The sequence below is a fragment of the Acomys minous genome, assembly GCF_964271855.1.
Source record: "Acomys minous genome assembly, chromosome: 15".
Classification (NCBI taxonomy): Eukaryota; Metazoa; Chordata; class Mammalia; order Rodentia; family Muridae; genus Acomys; species Acomys minous.
Genome location: NC_140497.1, coordinates 82,149,836 through 82,175,299, shown reverse-complemented (window position 1 = coordinate 82,175,299; position 25,464 = coordinate 82,149,836). Strand labels below are relative to the sequence as shown.

Sequence of the window (25,464 nt, the reverse complement as noted above, 5' to 3'; positions counted from 1 at the left end):
GTATAGCTATTTAAGAAGCTTCTAGGAAGCTGCCAGGGTTCAGTCCCACAAGGCTGCTGCCTCTGTTGCTAAGAAGCACAGCTGATCTCCTTCAGTTGATCATCCTCCATAACCCACCAACACCAGTACAAGCTAGGAAACCCTCCCACAGCCGTACCTAGATGTCCTTTTTATTAAACAACTAGATGATGTAATTCAACCAAATGGACACAGAAAACACTTAATGGGAAAGAAAACATTATTAGAGAGGAGGATGATTTTTTTTTACAAGGCTCCACTTCCCAACAGACCTTTCTTGTTTAATTATTATTATTTTATTATGTATATGGGTGTTATATCTGCATGTACATTTGCACACCAGAAGGGGGCATCAGATCCCATGGGACATCCAATCCTGTAGTAGTTGTGAACCACCACATGAGTGCCGGGAATTGAACTCAGAACCTCTGGAAGAGCAGCCAGTGCTCTTAACCACTGAGCCATCTCTCCAGATCCCAAGGGACCCTTTTTTTTTTTTAAAGTATTCTTTTTCTAGCTTGCAATGATTGGTGCTTGTCAAGTTTTTTATTTGTTTGTTTGGTGTGTGTGTGTGTGTGTAAGTTATTATCATCCAACCAAGGAAGGGAGGGAGGTGGGAAAGAAGGAGGACAGAAGAAAGAAAGACGGAAGAAGAGAGAGACGGAGTGAGGAATTCCCCAATCCAAATTGCCCTCGCTATGTCCTCAGGATTCCGTGTGGAGTTCCTTACCCCCAACCTCTGCCCCCACAAAAGGTCTCCCACAAACCCCAGGCTGGTCTTGAAACTGTGATCCTTCTTATGGCTACAAAAGTTGTCTGACTCCTGAGTGAGGTAACAACCCAGACCCAGAAAGACAAACATGGTATGTATTCACTTATAACTAGGTATTAGCTGTAAAAATCTACAGACCCAGAGGCTCTAAACAAGGCTCAGTTGGGGGTACAAATGGATCTCCCTGAGAAGGAGAAATAGACTAGATTACAAGGGTGGACTGGGGGGCGGAGTGGGTAGAGAGAGGAATGGGAGGGAACAGGGGACAAGGACAAGACCTGGCGCAATGGAAGCTCCCAGGAATCTATGAGGCTAATGCTAGTGAAAACTCCTAGGCATGGGGTATACAGAGCCTGAAACAGCCATCTTCTCTAACTAGGCAAGGCTTCCAGCTCAGTGATTGGAATACCAAGCCAACCACCACAAAACCTTTAACCCACAATTTGTCTTGCCTGCAAGATGTGTCGCGATAAGGTGACGCAGAATTTGAGAACTATGCTGTAAGAGGAAGCCCAAGTTTAACACTGGCCGGAGCGCCAGGAACCAGAGCCTGGGTATCCCAGACATTAGCATAGAATCAAACCGAACCGACAAAATAAAAAGATAGATAGATAAATAATATAGATAATAGATAGATAGGAGATAGATAGATAGATAGATAGATAGATAGATAGATAGACAGACAGACAGACAGACAGGAAGTTGTCTGACCCTCAATACTTAATGAGTATTTATGACATCGACCCCTGCCCAGCTCTGCCCTTCACTGTCTGCATCTCCTCAGCTCACAGCCCATTTTAACTTGACTTCTCCGCTTGTACTCTCCCTCTGACGTCTGATGCCTCACCCTCCAGATAAACTTAATCCATAGACTCTGACACGGTGGGTTCCAGCAGAGCTGTATTATTTATTTGTTCCTGCTCTGGGAGTCTTCTGTCCACCCAGGACCTGGGGTACAAAAAGGGAGAAATTGCTCTCTGCCAGGCCACGCAGCAGAGTATCCCAGTTCTGCGCGCAGTCCCCCCAGGCCGCTGCGCTGAGAAGCTAGGGAGGTTTATCCGCCACCTTTTAGCCTTCGGAGGACAGGTGCACTCCTAAACTTGGAGTCTAATGACATCTTTGCCCCTAGTTCAGGCAGGTGTTAAATTCCGAGGATTCCCCTAACCAGGCGGAGCCTGTGACTCACAGTCTGCTCCTTTCGCGTTGGACCCGCCCACACACCCTTGGGTGCCCGCCCAAGCAGCGACACTGCAGCTGGGCCTGAAAGTGATTGGCTGGTTCAGGCCTGCCCAACTTCTCACATAAGCTTCCGGCCCGTCAGAAGCCGTTCCAGAGAAGACAAGAGGTTCTAGGGCACTTGCAAATCCTGAGAGTAGGTGCCAGGAGCTGGCCTTGGAGACTTTTTCTCCTGGTTATTGCACCCTGGGCCTACGCTTCAGTAAGATGCGTTCTAGATGGCAAACAACTCCTGCCTACTGCACTTTGCTCTCCTGCTCTCTCTCTCTCTCTCTCTCTCTCTCTCTCTCTCTCTCTCTCTCTCTCTCTCTCTCTCTCTCTCTCTCTCTCTCTCTCTCTCTCTGTGTGTGTGTCCCTTCTTCCTGCTTTGCTCCCAAGCCCACCCAGTCCTATATAGGAATATGTCGCTATATTCCTATGCAGTAAATGTGCCTGTCCCCGTCCCTCTCCGGAGTTGCAGAGTAGCAGAATCTCCCGTTCTGTCTATCTGCCCTGCAGGATGCTACAGCTGAGCCTGTCGAAGCTGGGACTGGGGCCCATGGCTGCCTCCCCATGGCATCTCCTGCTGCTGGGTGGGACCTCCTGGATTCTAGCTCGACTTCTGGCCTGGATCTATGCCTTCTATGTCAAGCGCAGCCGCCTTCATTGCTTCTCTCAGCCCCCTAAACCAAACTGGTTTTGGGGTCACCTGGCCTTGGTGAGTGTGGCAATAGGTGGGTCTCTGGGTAGTAGGGTGGATGTGATCCCAAGGGGGTTAGGAAAGGTGCTCATGGAGAGACCTGGGACACAGGACGATAGAGAAGTGAGGGAAGGGCCTAAGGGTCCCCTCTCTCCTCAGTCTCCACATCCACTCCACTCCTGGCTGTCACTCCAGGCTCCGAGGCCTTTCTCTTTCTCTCTTTTCCCTGCTTTCTTTCGGCCTGCTTTAGGTCACATTGTGACCAGGCCTCGTGGTCTGAGGTCTCTTCCCCTCACTTATGCAAATCTGTCCTCCTCAGGAGCTCCCAGGGTGGGCAGCACAGCGCAGGGAACATCCCTAATCCAGTTTCCACTGATGCACTTGAGGCCTCCTGCAGCACGTCTAAGGTCTGGCCCCCTGGCCATCCTTGCTGCCCTTGGCCTAGTATCTGTAGTTCTCTGGACTGCCATTTTGTGCCTTTGGTGACGAGCTATGACCCCTGCCCCCCTACCTCCAGCTACAGGGACCAGCTGAGGACCAGAAGAGAGATGTGAGTAGCATCTCTCTTCTTCAACTCCTCGGGCCCTATTCCTTTTTATCTTGCTCTCTACCCTCAAGATGTGTCAATGGCCTCCACTCTCCAATTTGAGCAATAGCTGAGCATTGTGTTTTGTTTGTGTTTGGTTTTGTTTGTCGTAATGGGATGAAGCAAGCGCTCTACCTCTGAGCTGAATCACAGCCTGACTGTGTCCTTTTTTTCATTAGGCAACATTCTGGCCTCTCCTACAATGGCTACATTTCCTAAGAGGGCCTCCTTCCTTACCATTCTCGCCTCATTCCCAGCACTCCTTGCTCCATGCTGCACTGGCCCTATTGCCAGAATGTTCTCAATGTAAGAATGCTATACAGCTTTACAGCACTGGATTGGACCTGCATTGTGAGATTTACGATGTGATAATTACAATTTACACTTTTCATTTCCATGTCACCTATAAGTGACCACCTCCAATGCCACTGATTCAAGTGCTACATTCTCTTTCCACAGCCCTTTTCCTCCAAAAATCCTTATTCACCCTTGTCATTTCAAGTCTTCTCAGGGTCTGTCTACATAGAAGTAGAACAAAACCAATAATATATACGTATGTACACACACACACACACACACACACACACACACACGCAATTTGTTGGAATGCTTTACAATGAACAGGCCTGGATAGTTCAGTAGTGGCTATCTGCACGCTGGAGAGAACACAGTAATTGCACAGTCTATGAAACTGGATGCCTCGGTCGCAGGCTAGTGGTCAAGGGACTGAAAGTTTGGTCTTCAGTTCACAATTGCAGGCCAAAGAAGCAGAAGTTAATGTCATTTAATGATGGGTGCATTCAGCCACCTAGTGGTGGCACACATCCTTAATCCCAGCACTCGGGAGGCAGAGTTCACGGTCAACCTGGTCAAAAGAGTGAGTTCCAGGACAGTAGGGGATACACAGAAGCCCTGTCTGAAAAAAAGAAAGAAAAAAAAAAAACAAAAAAAAAACGGGTGCACTCATGTGCAAGAAACAAAAGTCAGGCAAGCAAGCAAGAGGTTTATTCTCAAACACTTTTGTGTCTGTGCCGTCCATCAGAATGTGCCACCCACTCAGGACCTTCTCCCCTTGGTTATTATATTTTTTTCTAGAAATATCCTTACAGACTCACCTTAAGGTTTGCCTCTTAGTTCCAAGGCTTGTCCTAGTTACAATCAAAATGAATTATAACAAGGCTGCCCCTTGCAGCTTGATCCCAACCTCATTTCCCTGTCATGGTTAACTTACCTAAACAAAATCAGAATTCCTCCTGATGTGCATATCCTACACACAGCCAGTCCCCTCCCCCAAATGGACAGAAACGCCTCTTGAGGAGTGCTTAGTCTTTTAGTATCCGTTTTTTTGTTTGTTTTTGTTTTTCGAGACAGGGTTTCTCTGTGTAGTCTTGGCTGTCCTAGACTCGCTTTGTAGTACAGGCTGACCTCGAACTCACAGTGATCCGCCTGCCTTTGCCTCCCGAGTGCTGGGATTAAAGGCGTGCGCCGCCATGCCCGGCCTCTTTTAGTATCTTTAATGTAAGAATGCTATACAGCTTTATAGCACACTGGATTGGACCTCCATCGTGAGATTTACAATGTGATAATTACAATTTCCATTGTGATATGTGGTAAAGGAATAGGAGAAGAAAGCAAAAATGTCTGCTTAATGTATGTGTATGAATGCACATTCTTTATATATATATTTTTTTGGGGGGGGGTTGGTTTGGCTTTGTTTGTTTGTTTACTTCAGTCGGCAGAGGCACGTGGTGGCAGACACCTGTGCTGCGGTTGGAGTAAAGTCAGCTGTGAGAGCACTCTGAGTGGGAGTGAGTGATAAGTTGTTGGACCGTGGGAGAGGTGTGTGAATGAATATTGGCGTTGGGAAGAATCCAATAGGAACAAAATGAGCGACACACGTGTGCACGGGGAGGAGAGGAGGAGCAGATAAGTAGTAGAGCAACACACGCATACATTATTTTAAAAATCAAGTTACTAAGTAAAATGTTTTCATATACCCTTTTCATACGTACTTCATTTTGCTTGGTTCTTCCCAGCATCCCCACTATACCCTCTTACCCCCTTTCACTCTGCTCTATTGCCTTCTCCATCCCCTCCATTAAAGCCTTTTTTTTTTAAGGCCTCACAGGCTACTTTCTGTTTCCCAGCCTTTACCCACATTTACTTTCACCTAAGCACGGCTCCACAGACAACATTTTGTATTTGTCTGTCTGAGCCTGGGCTACTTTACCTAATACTGTGTTTCTCAATTCCATCCACTTCGTGGCAAAAAAAAAAAATTGTAGCTGAATAAAATTTAATTGTGTATATCTCACATTTTATTAGCCACTCATCTGTTGTTGAACATCTAAGATGATTGCATTTCATTGCTATTATGAAAAAAAAATCAAAGATAAACATGGATGAGCAAGTACCTTTGGGTATATGCCCAGGAGGGATAGTTTCTCAATATATGGTACTTTTATTTTTAGATGCTTCCACACTGATTTACACAGTTGATGCATTAGTTTATACTTACCCCTAAATTCTCACCAGCATTTATTGTCACACTTTTTTTTTTACGTGCATCATGTTTTGTCTGTGTGTGTGTCTGTGCACCATGTGTCTGCGTTACATCCAGAGGCCAGAACAGGGCATTGGATCCTTCTGGAATGGCAGTTACACACAATTGTGAGCCACCATTATGCTATTGGAATTGAACCTAGGTACTCTGGGAGCTTGTCCAGTACTCTGAACCACTGAACCATCTCTCCAGCCACAGTCACTTGTTTTCTTGATAGTAGACATTCTGACAAGGTTGAGGTAGAATATCAAAGTCAATTTAATTCATTTTTCTTTGATGGATAGAAACATCTTAACGTATTTACTAGCAATTTGCATTTGCATCTTATTTTGAGAACTGTTGAGTTCCATGTTGGCCCATTTACTGATTGACAGGTTGCAGGGTGTTTAATTATTTTTCAGTTTATATATTCTAGATATTAATCCATTGTCTTATTTATAGCTGGAAAATGTTTTCTCGAGTTCTCTGCTACATCTGCCCACTATGTTAAAAAAGTTTCTTTTGCTCTACGGAGCTTTTGAACTCAAATTGGCAAGAGTACTTGCCAATTGTTCAATTCTCGGGGATGTTTCTTAGACTTCTGGGGTCCTGTTCAGAGATTTTCCTCACGTGCATCATCGAAAGTTCCACTTCCAGCTCGTATATTTTTAGTTCTTTATCATTTATCATATCCCATGTCCTTGTGTCACTTATCTATGTTATCTGTCAAGTGTCACCTTAGAAATCACTTGTGTATATTTTCCCACCTATTCATCAAACCACTATTTATGGTAACAGACAGAAAAAAAAAAAAAACGAAGAGAGGCAGTGGCTCAGCAAGAACCGCAGACTAACGACCAAGTAGAAGGGGTGGGAAAGGTGGGGAGGGACGGGCAGAGAGTGGTAGGTCGCCCTTCCAAGGCTACTGTCGGCTTTCTTCTTTTCTAGGTGACGAACAATGAGGAAGGCATGCAGTTTTTATCACATTTAGGCCACTACTTCCGTGACATCCACCTTTTTTGGATTGGACCTATCTACCCTCTCCTGCGGCTCACCCACCCTAAGTTCATTGCTCCCCTGCTCCAAGCCTCAGGTATCTCACGCTGGTCTCCTCTTTCTTCTTCTTCTTCTTGTTCTTGTTCTTGTTCTTGTTCCTGTTCCTGTTCCTGTTCCTGTTCCTCTTCCTCTTCCTCTTCCTCTTCTTCTTCTTCTTCTTCTTCTTCTTCTTCTTCTTCTTCTTCTCCTTCTTCTCCTTCTTCTCTTTCTCCTCCTCCTCCTCCTCCTCCTCCTCCTCCTCCTTCTTCCTCCTCCTCCAGTCCTTCTCCCCTACACAGACCAAGCTGAACAGGCGATGAAGGCTTGTGGGATGGAGGAGGTCATGACTCTGTCACCAATCTTCCAGATGACACTGGTCAAGGTCCTGGGTCTCGTGGGCTGCTGAGGTCTCTTTGAGTTGTGAGTGATGGAAGCCCAGTCTTGTGTTTTGGTTTGGTTTTTTTGTTTTTTGTTTGTTTGGGGTTTTTTTGTTTTTGTTGTTTTTTTGTTTTTTGTTTTTTTGTTTTTTGTTTTTTTTTGAGACAGGGTTTCTCTGTGTAACAGGTTGGGCTGTCCCAGACTCACTTTGTAGACCAGCCTCGAACGCACAGAGATCCGCCTGCCCCTGCCTGCCTCCTGAGGGCTGGGATTAAAGGCGTGCACCATCACACCTGGCTTTGAAGTCTAGTTTTATCAAAGAAAGGGAATCTATTGTCAGTGCGTGGGCCTCAGAGCTAGAATACTTGCCTGCCATGCACAAGACCTTGGGTTGCATGTCTAGCACTGAAAAAAAGAAGTAAAGGAATCTATTGTCCTTGAGGTCAGGAAGGGAGGCCTTCAAGCCCAAGTGGATGATGTTGTACATAATGGCAGCAGGCACCTTCATTTCCTAGTTCTGTTTTTCTATGAGGTGATTTCACTCTCATGCAAGGAAAGATTACTCCTAGATTCTCAGCACCCTCAGGGAAATCCATGTAGTCCCGGGAAATATTCTAGGATCCTTTCCAATTTGATTTTTGGTGAGAGGACTTGATACTTTCTCTAATCACTGTGACTTGATCACCAAGGTTCTGGGTGTCATGGCTGCCTCTTCAAATACTGAGATTGAGATTGGAGAAGGTGTGAGGTGCTTGGTGCCAGAGAACAGAAATGCCGAAGCAGAGCCATTCATATCTTACCCGAATACTGAAGCTAATTCTGTCAGTGCTCATGCCAGTGAGCAGGCAGAGGTTGCGTCCTTTAGTCGCATTTTATTTAGATAACACGTGCCCTGAGAAGGCACTAGTGTAACATACTCGATTAATTACTTCTATTGCTGTCATGAATGCTATAACCAAGACAACTTACAGAAAGAAGGGTTTATTTGGGCCTTACCATTCCAAGGGGATAAGCATGCTACCACAATAGTGTGTAAGTACAGTGGCAGGCAGGCACGGTGGCTGACATTAAAAGCTGAGAGCTCACTTCTCACACCACTAACAGGAACCAGAGAGAGAAAATCAGGGCTGGTGGGAGGTGTTTAAACTTCCTCCAGCAAGGCCACATCTCATAATCTGCCCCAAGCAGTGTCCCCACACTGGGAACAAAGTATTCAAATACCTAAGATATGAGGGACATCTTATTTAAACCACTACAAGCCTAAAACACTGCCTTACTAAAAAGCTGAGGGTGGTGGTGTGCACTTGAAAGCCCAGTACTGGGGAGGTGGGTCCTGGAGCTCACTGGCAAGCCAGCCTTGTCAAATTGGTGAGCACTAGGTTCAGTGTGAGACCTTGTTTAAAACAAAAATAAAAACAAGGTAGATGCCTCCTAAAGAATAACTCCTGACCTTGACCTTCGGCCTCCACATACATAGACACACATGTATGCCATGCCATCACCCACACACATACATCTCTCAAGCAAGCAGGCTATATAGGGAAGAAGAGAAATAAAAGTCAGTCAATATTTCCAGAGCTTGCTTTTCCCCCGTTTGGTCAGGTAGTTAGCCTAAGGATCATGGTATTAGATACTGTGTAGATTGGCCAAGACATTGACACAGATGTTGAGCTTCATTGGTGTCTGTGGTCTCTCTTGAATTTTTCTTAGTGTTGCCTAGGCTGTGAGCAGTTACCTCAGAATAAATCCATCATTAACTGTGTGTATGGACACGCGTATTTACAATGTGTAGCTTTCTTTCCTCAATATGGAGTGAAAATATTTCCTTATAATATAGAATATAAAATCCCCCAACTATCTCTTCCATCCCTACCATTTTCCATTGTTATTAAAAATTTAGTATTTCTTGCCAGGCCCACACCTTTAACCTCAGCACTTGGGAGGCAGAGACAGGTGAACATCTAAGTTCAAGGCCAGCTTGGTTTCAGGATATCCAGGGCTACACAGAGAAACTCTGTCTCAAAAGACAAAACTGAAAAAGAAATTATATCTTATAAGATTCATTTGACATAAAAGCTGGCATTCTATTTATGAGTTTGCAGGTAATTGCTCGAATGGCTTTTACCCATAAGTGAATCTTCTAGCACAAATCTGTGTACTTCCAAGCACATTATATAAAATAGTAAGCTATTGGCCCAAAAAGAATAAAGAGTAGGAAGTTTAAGAAGGCTTTCCCATGGGGCTGGAGAGATGGCTCAGCGGTTAAGAGCACTGACTGCTCTTCCAGAGGCTCTGAGTTCAATTTCCAACAACCACATGGTCGCTCACAACCATCTATAGTGTGATCTGATGCCCTCTTCTGGCCTGCAGGGGTACAAGCAGGCAGAGCACTGTCTACATAATAAATAAACCTTAAAAAAAAAAAAAGGCTTTCCTGTAGCCTGTAAGATTCAAGAGCCAGGAGAGAAGAAAAAACAGATAAACAATCTCTATGCAGAGGATGAAGAGTGTGGAAGGACCAGCCCTATAGATGCAGAGGATGAAGAGTGTGGAAGGACCAGCCCTATAGATGCAGAGGATGAAGAGTGTGGAAGGACCAGCCCTGTAGATGCAGAGGATGAAGAGTGTGGAAGGACCAGCCCTATAGATGCAGAGGATGAAGAGTGAGGAAGGACCAGCCCTATAGATGCAGAGGATGAAGGATGCGGAAGGACCAGCCCTGTAGATGCAGAGGATGAAGAGTGTGGAAGGACCAGCCCTATGAGACATCCATATTATACCTCTTCATCTCAAGGCTCAGGGATCATTGCAGAACATAGAGCAGAAAGAGCCTAAGAGCCAGAGGGAGTGGATGACTAGAAGAAAACACTGCTTTTCAGACGCAGAGGGCATTTGCACATATGAACTCACAGCATGCACAAGACCTGTGCAAGCTCAAGGCAGACAAAATCCAAACATGGAGAGGGAAATGGCACAAAGTCTCAGCCCTGTCTGCGAAGCTATTGGTAGCTGACAGCTGCTGTCCAGGGGAGAGTCTTCTTCCTCTATGTTTTAAATTAGATGTGCTCATGTTATCTTTTTTTTTTAATATTTATTTATTATATATACAGTGCTCTGCTTGTATGTACACTTGCAGGTCAGAAGAGGACATTAGATCACATTATAAATGGTTGTGAACCACCATGTGGTTGCTGGGAATTGAACTCAGGACCTCTGGAGGAGCAGTCAGTGCCCTTAACCTCTGAGCCATCTCTCCAGTCCCGTGCTCATGGTATCTTATGCATAAGAGTTTTGCCTGCATACACATACGTGTACCACATGCATGCTTCAAGCCCACAGAGGTCAGATTAGGACAACACATGTCTGGAACTGGAGTTAAGAGATGATTGTGAACCACCATGTGGATGTTGGAAATCAAACTCAGGCCCTTTGGAAGAGCCACAAGTGCTCTTAATTGCTGATCCGTGAGCCAGTTTTCTTAAAGGTGTAGCCTCTGGTACATTACTCCAGTAGAAGAACTGTTTTGTTTTGTTTTTTTTTAAAGGGGATTTATTGGAGCTGGGTGTGATGACATATACCTTTAATCCCAGCACCCAAGGAGTCAAAAGCAGCTGGATTTCTGTGAATTTAAGACCAGTCTGGTGATCTTAAATAGGGAGTTTCAGGACAGCCACGGCTATGTAGAGAGACCTTGTCCCCAAAAACAAAGTTTGTAAAGTATTTATTTGCTTACTGTGTGTGTGTGTGTGTGTGTGTGTGTGTGTGTGTGTGTGTGTGTGTGTGCCCTGACTAGATATTTGTGCACCGCATGTGTGCAGGTGCCGCTGGAGACCAGAAGATGGTGTCAGATCCCCCAAAGCTAGAAATAAATGTGGTTGTGAGCCACTTAGTGTAAGTGTTGGGAATCAAACCCATGTCCACTACAAGAACAAGCAGATGCTTCTAATATCTGAGCAATGTTTCCCTCCCTGAGATTCGTTCTTTAAAAATAACCTCTTAACCAATTAATTTTGGAAGAACTGGCACAAGGGGCCCATTTTTCTGGTTGAGTTTGAGACATGGTCTTACTATGAAAACCTTGAAGTCATCTTCCTCCTCCTCCTTAACCTCTTGAGTGTTTGGATAACAAGCATGGACCGTCATGCCCAACACAAATTTATTTTGGTTTTGGCAACCTTTTGTCCTTGGCCAAATGCTCCTGTTTGTTTTGGTTTGGTTTCTGGAAACCACTTCTGAATAGCCATCTGGTGAGTTGATCTCAGGTGTCTCTCATCACTGAGAAGGGATCTCTCCCAGTTGTAGTCATGTGATTGGACAGCTTTTGAGGAAAGTAAGTGACAGATATCAAAGAGTTGGTGTCAACAAGACTTCTTAGGGCCAGATGCAACCAACTAAAAGGTATACAATAGCAGTTCTCCACCTGTGGGGTTGCTACCCATTCAGGGGTTGAATGACCCTTTCACGGGGGTCATCTAAGACCGTCTGCATATCAGATATTTACAATTCATAACAGCAGCAAACTTATGGTTATGAAATAGCAACAAAATGGTTTTATAGTTGGGAGTCAACTACAACAGGAGCGACTGTATTAAGGGGTTGAGTGAGGAGCCACAGGCTAAGGGAAGCACATGGCATGTGAAGGAATCCTTGTTATACAGTGACTCTGCATTGTGCCATACAGCTTAGATCCTTGGACTTCAAGCAAGAGGGTGATTTTGGAGAAAGATGGTGTACAGAGCATCACAGAGGAAGCTTTGCCATAGCCTAGACTGGTCCAGCTGTGTCTCTTTGACTCATGGGCTGGAGGGGACAGTAGCAGCTCTAAGTGGTGTCCACATGGGGCCAGCATCTTGTGGTGTCTTTGAGGATAGGGGAGTCCTTGGCCCTAAGCACTTGACGCACATCCTAGGAAATGTGCTGAGCCCAGCCATACAATAAAGGAGAAATGTAAGCATCTGTACCATGAACCTCGGGGATAAGGCTGACCAAATGGCCAGAGGGGAAAGGCTGAGCTCTGCAATCAGTCTTTTGTCCCCCTACCCCACCACTGCCTCTCCACCCACCACTGCCAACCCCCACTGCTACAAATGTGCTGGTTGGGAATGAGATATAGGGCAGTTTTGTTGTTGTTGTTGTTGTTGTTGTTGTTGTTGTTGTTGTTGTAGAATGTTAGAGCTTTCCACCTACTCAGATTATAGGCTCTATGAATAAAGCGCAATTTAAAGACTAAGTTATACTTTCCAACCATTGCCATTCATGTTAATAGGCAGTATGAGCCTCAGTATTCTGGTTACCTCTCTGGGACCTCTGCCTAGATGGCTTTAGGGCTCTCCAGTTAGTCACGGATACTGATTTGTTCTTGGTAACAGGGGGTTAGAGAACTGACTCAGTGGTGAAGAACACTCGCTATTCTTGCTGAGGACCTGAGTTCAATTCCAAGCATCCACACCAGGCAGCTCGCAACCACCTCGAACTCCAGATCTCAGGGATCTGATGCCTTCTGGCCTGTGTGAGCACCTGTACACACACGTGACGTGTACACACACACACACACACACACACACACACACACACACACACACATGTAAAAGCAGCAGCCAATAATCTTTTTTTTTAAAAAGCTGTAAATAGTTGAATGGTGGCAGCTCATGCCTTTAATCCTAGCACTTGGGAGACAGAGGCAGGCGTATCTCTGTGAGTTCAAGGTCAGACTGGTCTACAGAAATAGTTCCAGGATAGCCAGGCTGTTACATAGAATAAACCCCATCTTGAACTATCCCCCTCCCAAAAAAAACCCCCAAAAAACCAAAACCAAAACAAATCAAAGTGCTGGGATTTAAGTACACACCACCACCCCTGCCTGGGCTTTCTCTTTTTTATTTTTTTAATTAATTTATTTTTGGGTTCATGTGTGCCATGTTAATCTGACCTTTGCTCTACCTGCTGCTGCAGCCTGGTCTGGTCTCCTCTTGTTTGCCCTCCCCTCCACCTCACCATCCCTGCTTTCTTTGTCCTTGTCCCCTTCTTGTCATGCTGAGCTTGAAGAGGACGTGTGTAGCCCTGGCTGAGAGTCCCCATCCCTCCTAAAGTCCATTGCTCTCCTTTTCCGTGGGCCCTGATTGTCTTTCTTCGTGTCAGCTGCTCTTGCACCCAAGGAGATGACTCTGTATGGCTTCCTGAAGCCCTGGCTGGGTGAGTGTCTGAAGGTGAGGATCAGGGGACCTCCCTTGAGGGTTCAGGGAAAGCATTACCCTTGCCAATTGTCATGGCTGCCTTCCCAGGGGATGGGCTCCTGATGAGTGCTGGTGACAAGTGGAGCCGCCACCGCCGTCTCCTGACGCCTGCCTTCCACTTTGACATCCTGAAGCCCTATGTGAAGATTTTTAACCAGAGTGTGAACATCATGCATGTGAGTTCCTCAGACTCAACCTCCCATGCAGAGCCTTGTAGAAAAGTATACGATTTCAGATGTAATCTGCAGGCGTGAGTCTGCTTAGATGCCTTTGGGACCACAAGTTTTTCTCCAAGCCTTAGTTGTTTTTTCTTTCTTTCTTTCTTTCTTTCTTTCTTTCTTCTTCTTCTTTCTTCTTCTTCTTCTTCTTCTTCTCCTCCTCCTCCTCCTCCTTCTCCTCCTCCTCCTTCTTCTTGAGAAAGTGTTTCTCTGTGTAGCCTTGGTTGTCCTGGACTCGATTTGTAGACCAGGCTGGCCTCGAACTCACAGCAATCCACCTACCTCTGCCTCCTGAGTGCTGGGATTAAAGGCGTGTGCCACCATCATCCTGTCTCTTTCTTGAACTTTTTTTGGAGGCTTAGTTTTGTTTTTGAGACAGGGTTTCTCTGTGTAGCCCTGGATGTCTGGAACTTGCTTGGAACAGAGGTCTGCCTGCCTCAGCCTCTGAAGTGCTTGGAGTAAATGTATACACCACCACCATCCAGTGTTTTTCTACAAAGCAGGAATAATAATCTATATTTAAAGGGGAGTCAAAATGACACCATGGAGTCAGGCTCCTAGCATACAAAGGGGGCTCAGGAGGACCTGTATTTTCTCTTGGTCACAGAAGCTTTGGAAAGTCAGCACAGTAATGTTGACCACCGCACAGCTGCCCTTTCTACATGCCACACCATTTTAAGCTCACTGGCCCTAAGCTCTGCGTGGTAACACATACCTTTGATCCGAGCACTTGGGAGACTGAGTGAGAAGTACAGTTCATGTCTACATAGTAAGGCCCTGTCTCAAAAAGACAAGGTCTTGGCTGTTGCTCGGAGCTAGAGAGGCTGCTCAGCATGCCCGAAGGCCTGGCTTCTATCCCAGCATTAAAAACGAAAGAAAGGAGGATTGGGTTTTTTGTTTGTCTGTGTCTGTTTTTGTTTTTGTTTTGTTTTTTTCTCTTCTTTTTGCCCAGGAACTCACTATGTCACACTGCCTATGTGGACCAGGCTGACCTCTAACTCACACAGATCCATCTGCCCCTGCTAGAAGTAAAGGTGTGCCACACCACGACTGGCTAAGACCCGACTGGCCTTGGTGGGGCAACTAGATCCATCCTTGCCCTTTGTCTTCCTTGAGAGAATATGGGTCTTCTAGGTTGGAAAGACTGAGTTCTGAGAGGGAAGGAGGGAGAAAAGAAGGTAGGAAGAAAGGGAGAGAGGGAGGGAGGGAAGGAGAGGAAAACTTAGTATCTCTCCAGGCTTAGTTTCAGAAATAGCACACCATCATTTTTATGACACTCCTTAGGTCAGAACAAGTAAGTCTTTAGTTCGGCTCAGATTGAAAACATGGAGAGAGCAGGCTGACCTCCCAATGGTGAGAGCAGCAAGGGCTCACTGAAAAGGCTGAGCGTGGAGGAAGTATGAAAAGGTGCAGTCATTTCTGTAGCTGCCTACCACTAGGCTAACAAGGATGGTAAAGACAGCAGACGTTTACTGATCCCCTACTCTATAGAGAACCCTTGTGGCAATCCCATGATATAAGCTGTCTGATATTATTTCCGCACTGCTTTAAGACAGACGTGACTGTGACTACTAGATTATGGATTGTGAAACTGAGGGCCAGAGAGAGCTCAAGGGACGTGTCAAAGTTCACCAGTAAGAGAGCGTAAGTAGTGAGGCAAATATTTTTTAATACGCTTTATTTTTTTTAAGACGCATTTATTTATTTTTATGTATATGAGCGTTCTAGCTGCATGTACACCTGCAGGCCAGAAGAGGGCATCAGATCCCAGGATAGATGGTTGTGAGCCACCACGTGGTTACTGGGAATTGAACTGAGAACCTCTGGACGAGCAGACCAGTGTTCTTTTAACCTCTGAGTCATCTCTCCAGCTCCCATGAAGCTGGTTTATGGAGAAGAAAAAAAAAATCAGGTCAACTTAAGTATTACTAAAGGTTAAGGACTAAGGAGAAGACAATGAGCTGAACAGAGGCATGCAGGTGGATTTGAACCCAGGACTCCCAGCTTTGCATGTTAGACTCCTATATTAATGCCTCTGTGTTCATCCAAGTCTGGCCTAGCCTGGGTGGAATGCTTGGGGCAGAGCACTGGAGGAAGGCTGGCTCAGAGCAGGGTAGGAGACTATTCTGCTGTTACCGTTGGAGCAAGAAGGCATGACTCAGCCCTATCTCAAACCACTTCTATGGCCAGGCCAAGTGGCAGCGCCTGGCCTCAGGTGGCAGTGCCCGTCTGGACATGTTTGAACACATCAGCCTGATGACCTTGGACAGTCTGCAGAAATGCATCTTCAGCTTCGACAGCAACTGTCAGGAGTGAGTGTCTCTCTGTCTTTGCCGGGGAGCCTGAGCCATGGACAAAGGGAGGCGTTGGGGGGAGAGGGACTGGCCAGAGGGAGGAAACGTGGCCTATAACTGACATTTCAAGGCAGTGAAAGGAGAAACGGTGGTCCTTTCTGGGAGGTGGAGCTGTGCAAATTGTAGGTGAACGGGGTCATTAACAGGCATTTTGAAACAAGACACCTTGGAAATGAGGTTGAGGTAGGTGTTAGAAGGTTTGTTGTGTTTTGTTTTTCCCTGTTGTGACAAGATACCTGAGTGAAATGGCTTGCTACAGAGGAGATTTATTTGAACTCCTTGTGTCAAAGGTTTCTGTTCTTCCTTGTAGGAAAGGGTGAGGCAGAGCACCTCCCATCATTAATGGCGAAGAAGTAGAGTAAAGGTTGCCTGTGCTTGCAACTAACCTTTCTCCTCCTTCCCCTGTTGTCTACTTGAGTCCTAGCCAGTGGAATATGGCTGTCCACGTGCTGAGTAGGCCTGCAACCACTCAGTCAGTCTTCTCTGAAATACCCTACACACACACACACACACACACACACACAGAGAGAGAGAGAGAGAGAGAGAGAGAGAGAGAGAGAGAGAGAGAGAGAGAGAGATGCTTCAGTAAACTCCTCGATGTGTCTTAAACCAATCAGGGTGGTAATCAAGATTAACTGTTACTAATCCCAGTTAGAAGAAGGGAACGTGGGCACAAAGTCCCACCCATCGCCAAAAAGCTATTTAAATTGATACCTTCTGGGAAAGGGAAAAATCCATTTTCTTCAATGGAGTGACAGTGGCTATATCCACCACACTTTAAAGCAGGCCTCCTGCTCAGGAATAGTTGGTCAGCACAAATCTCTCTCTCTCTTCTCTCTCTCTCTCTCTCTCTCTCTCTCTCTCTCTCTCTCTCTCTCTCTGTGTGTGTGTGTGTGTGTGTGTGTGTGTGTGTGTGTGTCCTGTTGTTTCATTTTAGAATTTTTTAAAGAGCGATAAAGCCAGGTTGGGTGGGTGAAGGGTACAAGAAAGAACTGGAAGAAGGGAAATAATTAATTAAAAAGACATGAACTGTTGATCAGTGGTGGTGGTTTCTGCTTTTAATTCTCTGGCACTCAGGAGGTAGTGGCAAGCAGATCTCTTGGTCTGAGGCCAGCCTGGTCTACAGAGCAAGTTCCAGGATAGCCAGGGCTACACAGAGAGACTCTGTCTCCAAAGCCAAAACACAAAACTAAACAAACATACAAACTGTCAGTGAGGATGAGACCATCGGATTTTTCCCCCCTCCTCTTAATTACTTTTTTCTTCTAATCTTTGTGAGTTTGAGGTCAGGCTGGGCAACAGAGAAACTATTTTTTTTTCTTGAGTTTTTTTTGTTTTGTTTTATTTTTTGTTTGTTTGTTTGTTTGTTTTTTGGTTTTTTCAAGACAGGGTTTCTCTGTGTAGCCTTGGCTGTCCTGGACTCACTTTGTAGACCAGGCTGGCCTCGAACTCACAACAATCCACCTGCCTCTGCCTCCCGAGTGCTTGGATTAAAGGCGTGCGCCACCACGCCCGGCTAACTATTTTTTTTTTAATTCACCTTAATACTTTGTTTTATTTTTTTGAATGGTCAGTCATCATGTCTGCCCCCCCCAACCCCTGCGTCTGCCTCTCAAACGTGAGATATATGGGAAAAGAGAAGATAGGGATTGCTTTGACATTTAGATACTTAGATGATGATGGTGTCGGTCATTTCGGTTGACATATATGCAGAGATATTTTTCATGCCTCGTTTTTTTAATTTCTTTTATTTTTAAAGATTTGTTTGTTTATTTATTATGTATACAGTGCTCTGCCTGAATGCATGCCTGCACACCAGAAGAGGGCATCAGAACACATTATAGCTGGTTGTGAGCCACCATGTAGTTGTTGGGGATTGAACTCAGGACCTGAGTTCAGGCTCAACCTCTGAGCCATCTCTCCAGCCCCTTTATTTCATTTTTCATTTGGTCTTTGTGTGTGTGTGTGTGTGTGTGTGTGTGTGTGTGTGTGTGTGTGTGTGTGTGTGTGTTTGTATTCCTTGCTGTGGATCACACCGCAACTGACTCATAGCCACCCCTCTCTGGTCCTTTTTGGAAGGACTAAAGGGTCAGGCCAGTCTTCCTTCTCTATTGTTGGTAAAGGGCAATACCTTCACTAAACTGGTCTCAAGTGTATGAACAGGCAAGCCCTGGCTGCCTCAACAATACAACCCACTCCCAGGAAGAAACAAAAAAACCAAAAAACAAAAACACAGTCTGGCACGGTGGTCCATGCCTTTAATCCCAGTACTTGGGAGGCAGAGACAAGTGCAGGGATATGCAGAGAAACCCTCTCAGAAAATGGAATGTTTTCATTTTTTAGAACGGGCCTCACGACATAGCCCAGGTTGGCCTGGAGTCACAGTCCTCCCGCCTCCTTTTCCTGAGTGTTGAGTAGCGGCACAAACACCACGTCCTGGAAACTAGCTGGCAACTAGCTGCTAAGCGTATTGAACAATCAGCCGGAAGGACGTGAAGGCAGCCGTTGGTACTTAAGATGAGGGTTCAAGTCAGTTGAATTTGAATACCAACGGAGGACCTGGAGAAGGAAAGGTCTGAGTGTGATGCCGAAAATACGAAAGACCTGCAGCAAACCAAGGAGGAACAGCAGAGGCAGATGTTGAGCGAAAGAAAGGTGAACGGTGCCCATGTCCACCTAGAGTCAGGGACGTGGGGACCGGATAGGGAGTGAGAGACAGAGAGTAGTTACACTTGTGTGTGTGTGTGGGGGTGGGTACTTTGAGGATAGGGGTTGTCCTAGTCCTGGGTCTCTGCCTTGGGGATAGCATGTGTCCTAAAACTTTGCTTCCCCTCTGGCCTGGCCCTTACAGGTCTCCCAGTGAATACATTGCCGCCATCTTAGAGCTCAGCGCCCTGGTGGCAAAAAGGTCCCAGCAGCTCTTCCTGTACCTGGACTTCCTGTACTACCGCACTGCTGATGGGCGGCGCTTCCGCAAGGCCTGTGACCTGGTGCACAGCTTCACAGATGCCGTGATCAGGGAGAGACGCCGCATCCTCTCTAGCCAAAGTGTTGATGAGTCCCTGAAGGCCAAAGCTAAGACAAAAACTTTGGACTTTATTGATGTTCTCTTGTTGGCCAAGGTGGGGTTTTTTTTTCACCCCCTGGGATCTAAGTTGCATGGACCTCAATGTTCAAGGTCAGAGAGTGCTAGTGGGGCATAGACAGGGATTGTAAAAAGGAGGAGTCAGGTTAGAGAAGAGTTTTAGAGGTGGCTCTGGTGGAATGCTGAGTAGAAGCAAAGAATAGCAAGAAAACAAGGAGAAAATTGTGAGCAAGCTCTGAGGATGATACGGAGGTGGGGCGTGGGGTGGGGGTGGGGATTCTGTGTGCACGGTGGGTATCAGAGCTTGTCCCAAGAGAACCTCAGGGGTGCTCAGACTGTGTGAGCTGTGGTCTCGCTTTGTCTTCAGGATGAGCACGGAAAGGAGCTGTCAGATGAGGACATCCGAGCAGAGGCTGACACCTTCATGTTTGGAGGTGAGGGGGCTACAATGAGGGTAGGGATTTGTAATTCCCAGGCTCATCTGTCGGGGCGGGGTCGGGGTGGGGGGGCACCCAGGATCTCTTCCTTTTTCCATCCATCCCTTCCTCATCTTTCCTGGGGAACCTCACTGTCTAGACCCTGTCCAGCCTGTGATGACAAAGCACCCAGAAACGCAAGCTTTCCTGTCTACCCCCTCAGGCCATGACACCACAGCCAGCGGGCTCTCCTGGGTCCTGTACAACCTAGCAAAGCACCCGGAATACCAGGAGCGCTGCCGGCAGGAAGTGCGGGAGCTCCTGAGGGACCGAGAGCCTGAGGAAATTGAATGGTGAGCGCAGGTCCTTGTGGTCTGTCCTATAGCCCTTCTCTTCGGTTCCGCTTCCCAGATGCGGAGGAGGGGCTCTTTTTGTTGAGTCTTTCGATATTTCCTGGTGCACATAGGAGCTGAGCTTAGAGGTAGATACTCAGCCTGGCTAGCAAGAGAAAGACTGTATGCTTAGTGACAGAGAGATCTCAAAGTCCACCTGTATTGCCTCACTAATTGGCTAGGCAACATTGGCAAACTTTTATAAATCATCTGTGTGCTCTGTGGACTGGGGAAATCGGCGCTGCAGAGCTGCTTGGAAAGTGAGAGGGGATATGGAGAGCGCAGATGCCGCCAACACAAACTCAAAACTGCCCTCCCTCCTTTGCTTTTCTGCTTGAACTTGCATTTCCTCCCTGAGACCTTAGCTCCCCTTTATCTTTGCTCTTCTATTTAACTCACACCTTGCAGTCAATGCTGGAGATTCACAAGCATCTCAATGGGTAAAAGTTATCTATCTCTTCATCATAGAACATGGCCACAGTGCCTGTCCTGCCACAACTCTAAGTTCAAGGCCAGCATGGGCAACATGGTGAAACACCTGTCTTTTAGGACTACACATTTTATTTGTTTTTTTTTTCCTTTTTTTTCATCAATTTATTCAGATTACATCTAAATTTTTATCCCCTTGCTTGTCTCCTCCCGTTCCTCCCTCCCTCCCTCTTTCACACTAGTCCCATCCCCTAGGTCTGTGACAGAAGGGGACCTCCTCCCCCACTATATGGTCACAGCCTATCAAGTCTCAACTCGGTAGCCTTCCTGTTCTTTCTCTGAGTGCCACCAGGCCTCCCCACCAAGGGGAAGTGGTCAAATATGGGACACCAGAATTCATGCCAGAGTTAGTCCCCGCTCTCCACATGACTGTGGATAATGTCCTGTCCATTGGTTAGATCTGAATAGGGGTTCAATATTTACTGCATGTATTGTCTTTGGTTGGTGCAGTAGCTTAAGCAGACCCCCCTGGGTCCAGATCTGCCCATCATGATGTTCTTCTTGTAGTTTTCTAGGACCCTCTGGATCCTTCTATTTCCCTATTCTCCCATACTTCTCTCACCTAGAGTCCCAGTAGGAAGTCCCCTCACCTATCCCAATCTCCTGGTAAGTGAAGACTTTCAGGGGACATCCCTGTTGGGCTAGTGTCCAGTTATAAGTGAGTATGTACCATGTGAGTCTTTCTGAGTCTGGGTTAACTCACTCAATATGATCATTTCTAGTTCCATCCATTTGTCCACAAATTTCAGGATTTTCTTCTCGTTAATAGCTGAGTAGTATTCCATAGTGTAAATGTACCACAGTTTCTTTATTCATTCTTTGACTGAGGGACATTTAGGTTGTTTCCAGGTTCTGGCTATTACAAATAAGGCTTCTACGAACATAGTTGAGCATATGTCCTTGTTGTGTGGTAGAGCACCTTCTGGGTGGGTATATTCCAAGGAGTGGTATAGCTGGGTCTTGAGGTAGCCCTATTCCCAGTATTCTGAGAAAGCACCAGATGATTTCCAAAGTGGCTGTACAAATTTGCACTCCCACCAGCAATGAAGGAGTATTCCTCTTTCTCCACATCCTTGCCAACATGTGGTGTAACTTGAATTTTTGATCTTGGCCATTCGGGTGGGTGTAAGATGGAATCTCAGGGTCGTTTTGATTTGCATTTCTCTAATGGCTAAGGACGTTGAACATTTCTTTAAGTGTTTCTCAGCCATTCGATATTCCTCTGTTGAGAATTCTCTGTTTAGTTCTGAGCCCCATTTCTTGATTGGGTTATTTGGTTTGGTGGTGTTTAATTTCTTGAGCTCTTTATATATTTTGGATATTAGCCCTTTGTCAAATGTAGGATTGGTGAAGATCTTTTCCCAGTCTGTAGGCTGTCACTTTGTTCTATTGACAGTGTCTTCTGCCTTACAGAAGCTTCTCAGCCTCATAAGGTCCGATTTATTAATTGTTGACCTAAAGGCCTGGCCTGAAACACCTGTCTTAAAATGAAAAGTGTTACCACTTTTCGAAGTAAGAGTGTCTTCATGTAGCCTCAGCTGGTCTCAAATCAAGCCTTATGCCCCCTCCTTGGGTGCTGGCATTATAAAAACCATGTCACCGTGCCAATTCCTAGATGTCAGTTTGTGATGGAATATTCGCTACACTGCCCAGGCTGGTACCGAACTGATGGACTCAAGTGATCACCCTGCTTCAGTCTACAGAACAGTTGATCTTAACTAACTAAAGCAAAGTCAGAAAAAGGAAGCCAACCGGCTAGTGGCACGCTGAACAAGGCAGTGAGAAGACGACATCTCTCATATACCAGGAGGAAAGCATGCTTAGGGGCCAAGAGGAGGAATGTGCTTGGGTGTTTTGGAAATACAAACGTGAGGGCCAGGGAGGCTCCTTGTGAGAGTAGAGCTGGGAATACAATACTTGGAAACTATTAAGAATTTGAGCTTTGGGGCTGGAGAGATGGCTCAGCGGTTAAGAGTACTGACTGCTCTTCCAGAGGTCCTAAGTTCAATTCCCAGCAACCATATGGTGGCTCACAAACATCTATAATGTGATCTGATTCATATTGTATACATAATAAATAAATCTTTAAAAAAAAAAAGAATTTGAGCTTTAGCCAAAGGTATGTCCACTAACGACCCTTGGAAGCCGATGTAAGGTCAAAGGTAACCAGGAATGGGAAGGCCAGGTGTGGTGATTCAGGCTGTAATCTCAGCTTGAGGAGGCTGCTGCAGATAAGACTGAACTCTAGGCAGCCCAGGCTACAAAGTAATCATTGTTGTCAAAAGGAACAAAAGAAAGATGTGCAGTGTGCTGTCTGTAGGACAGTCAGAGGCTGGGCAGAAAGTGCCAGGCATTTGTAGGCAGTGTGTTTCACTGTTGGCCAGGGTGTGCCTGGGAAGCACGCCTGAGGCTTAAATGCCACATAAAGCCTGAAGATGCCCTCACTGGACGCTGGCAGTCTATTGCTTGCCTCCCAGCTGGGGCAGCTTTTCCATGCTTGATTTCTTCTTTTGTCTTCTGGGAGGTCTCTAGGGCCTTAAGTCAAATGCCCTTTCAGGCCTTTCCTCAGCAGTTCCTTCCATACAGCAAGCATCATGACTGTCTGTGTCTTCTTTTGTATTCGGTGTGCCACTCCAGTTATCCACTCAGAACTCCACTGAGGACATGTATGGAGATATTTTCAGTGAGAACAAATATTGCTGAATTGCCTTTTAGCATCTCTGTGCTGATTCACTGTCCAGTGTGTAAAGGAACTAGTGATTCCTATTTCTGTCTTTTGACTTAACTGTATAGTAGTTTGTTAAATGGATGTATCATGATTAATCAAAACACTTGGGAGGCAGAGGCAGGCGGATCTCTGTGAGTTCGAGGCCAGCCTGGTCTACAAAGCGAGGACAGCCAAGGCTACACAGAGAGACCCCGTCTCAAAAACCAACCAACCAAACATTATGCCTCTACCTTCCATCTCCCCTCCTTGTCCTTGCTAGGTAGGATACCCCAACACCCCAATACTAAGTAGGAGATAAAGAAGATTAGTGGGGAGAGGGGGAAGGGTTCTCTTTGGCTACTTCCATCTGGTTTGGGTTGGTTCTTTGGGAAAATTCCAATCTCAGTTATTAGGTTTTCCAGCAGTCTAGCAAACCAGCAAATGTCTCTCTCCCTCCCTCCCTCCCTCCTTTTCTCCTTGAGACAGTGTCTTTCTACTTAGCCCCGGCTGTCCTGGTACTCACTATGTAGACCAGAATGGCTTGGAACTCACAGAGATCCACTTGCCTTTGCCTCCCAAGCACTGGGATTAAAGGCCTGTGCCTTTTTTTTTTTTATTTCACTAAATATTAACTCCTCATGTAGCCATGAGCATATCTGGAGTCCACTAATGTCTCTGTAATTCCAGCACGTGGGAAGTAAAAGCAAGATGATCAAGGTAACAGGTCATCCTTGATTTCATAGCTAGTTCAAGGCGAACATGAGACGTGAAAAAGAAAAACAAAACAAAGGGGCGGGAGAGATGGCCCAGTAGTTAAGAGAACTTCCTGGTTTTCCAGCCAACTCTTACTTACATTCCAGCACCAACTATAGCTTCACCTCCCTCTTCCGGCTTCCCCCGACGTCTATCACACACCGAGAGACACATACACACTTAGAACCTTCCTAAAAATAACTAGTATTTTTTAAAAAACAAACTATTTTGGTACAGAATTATGGATCAGTCTCACTGAGGGGCAGAGAGGCTGGGCAGGGCCTTGTTTTTGCTCCTGGCTAACCGTGTGCTGTGTTCCTCAGGGACGACCTGGCCCAGCTGCCCTTCCTGACTATGTGCATCAAGGAGAGCCTGCGGCTGCATCCCCCAGTTTTAGTCATCTCCCGAAGCTGCATCCAGGACGTTGTGCTCCCAGATGGCCGGGTCATCCCCAAAGGTGTCCTCAGTATCAGTGGGGAGGATGGGCCGCCTGGCTAGGATGGGTGGTCCCCAGAAGCAACATGGACTTGTCCTGACTGTCTCCTTACTCAACAGGGACCATCTGTGTCATCAGCATTTTCGGGGTTCACCACAATCCTTCAGTCTGGCCAGACCCTGAGGTATGACCCTGCCCTTTCCCCAACACAAGACCTGTGGGAGAGGCACAAGCCTACCTGAGAAACCAGAGCTAATATCCTCCTGTCCCTGTGTCTTCTCTGGGGCTGCCTGGATGTGGGCAGAGGCCCGACCCAGTAGCCTAGTCTTTCTGGGCCTGCAGGTCTACAATCCCTTCAGATTTGACCCAGAAAACCCACAGAAGAGGTCACCTCTGGCTTTTATTCCCTTCTCAGCTGGGCCCAGGTGAGAAAGTGGTCCTGGGGTGAGGGAGAGGAATCTGGGTCTGACATTGGGTTTAGGCGACAACTGGGTGGGTGAGGATTCTGGATCAACTTTGCTTGGGTTATGTATAAAGGTCTGCAGAGCCGGGGATTGCTAGGTCAAAGGCAGCTGCTCTGGACTCAGAGCCCCACCCTGGGCTTGAGTGCTGAGGCTAAGATAGGATCGAGGAATGAGGACACCCAAGCAAGGTCCCTGGCACACGCAGGGCCACGCAGCGTCCTCCTGGCCCTTAGTCTGACCAGATGCAGCGGGGACCTGGCCAGGTTGGGTCTGAGGATGCCTGTCTGGGTCTTCACATAGAGTCTCTCCCCCACCTTCACCCCCACGCCACCCCCCCCCCCCCCCGACCCTCATCTCCTCCTGTCTCACTTCCCCCATCCCCCCCCACCCCCCGCAGGAACTGCATAGGACAGACTTTCGCCATGACGGAGATGAAGGTGGCGCTGGCGCTAACGCTGCTGCGCTTTCGCATCCGGCCTGATGACAAGGAGCCGCGCAGGAAGCCAGAGCTGATTCTGCGCGCCGAGGGTGGGCTGTGGCTGCGGGTGGAGCCGCTGAGCGCAAGCGCGCAGTGACTCCCAACCTGGTCTGAGACCTCCTCACCTACTCCCCTACCTCTTTGGATCTCTGAATAAACAGAGCGTTCTCTTGTGCCTGAGTGCCCGCAGCCC

General features: G+C 46.7%; 1 protein-coding gene across 3 annotated transcripts in view; it reads left to right on the top strand.

The window, feature by feature from the left end:
* Window positions 1–2,025: 2,025 nt before the first annotated feature.
* Window positions 2,026–25,464, top strand: part of LOC311584777 (cytochrome P450 4F1) — a 43,955-nt gene continuing 20,516 nt past the window's right edge. Inside the window, exons 1-13 of one of the 3 annotated variants that reach the window (XM_084759410.1) lie at window positions 2,026–2,162; window positions 2,525–2,723; window positions 6,782–6,926; window positions 13,385–13,438; window positions 13,528–13,655; window positions 15,888–16,009; window positions 18,903–19,173; window positions 19,504–19,570; window positions 19,776–19,905; window positions 24,217–24,350; window positions 24,449–24,513; window positions 24,672–24,754; window positions 25,191–25,451. In XM_084759410.1, coding sequence (XP_084615536.1) covers window positions 2,526–2,723; window positions 6,782–6,926; window positions 13,385–13,438; window positions 13,528–13,655; window positions 15,888–16,009; window positions 18,903–19,173; window positions 19,504–19,570; window positions 19,776–19,905; window positions 24,217–24,350; window positions 24,449–24,513; window positions 24,672–24,754; window positions 25,191–25,368 — 1,575 coding nt within the window. In that variant the 5' untranslated portion in view covers window positions 2,026–2,162; window position 2,525 and the 3' untranslated portion in view covers window positions 25,369–25,451. Of the gene's footprint in view, window positions 2,229–2,524; window positions 2,724–6,781; window positions 6,927–13,384; window positions 13,439–13,527; window positions 13,656–15,887; window positions 16,010–18,902; window positions 19,174–19,503; window positions 19,571–19,775; window positions 19,906–24,216; window positions 24,351–24,448; window positions 24,514–24,671; window positions 24,755–25,190 lie in introns of those variants that run through there. The other 2 variants (XM_084759409.1, XM_084759412.1) reach the window with 2 other exon arrangements.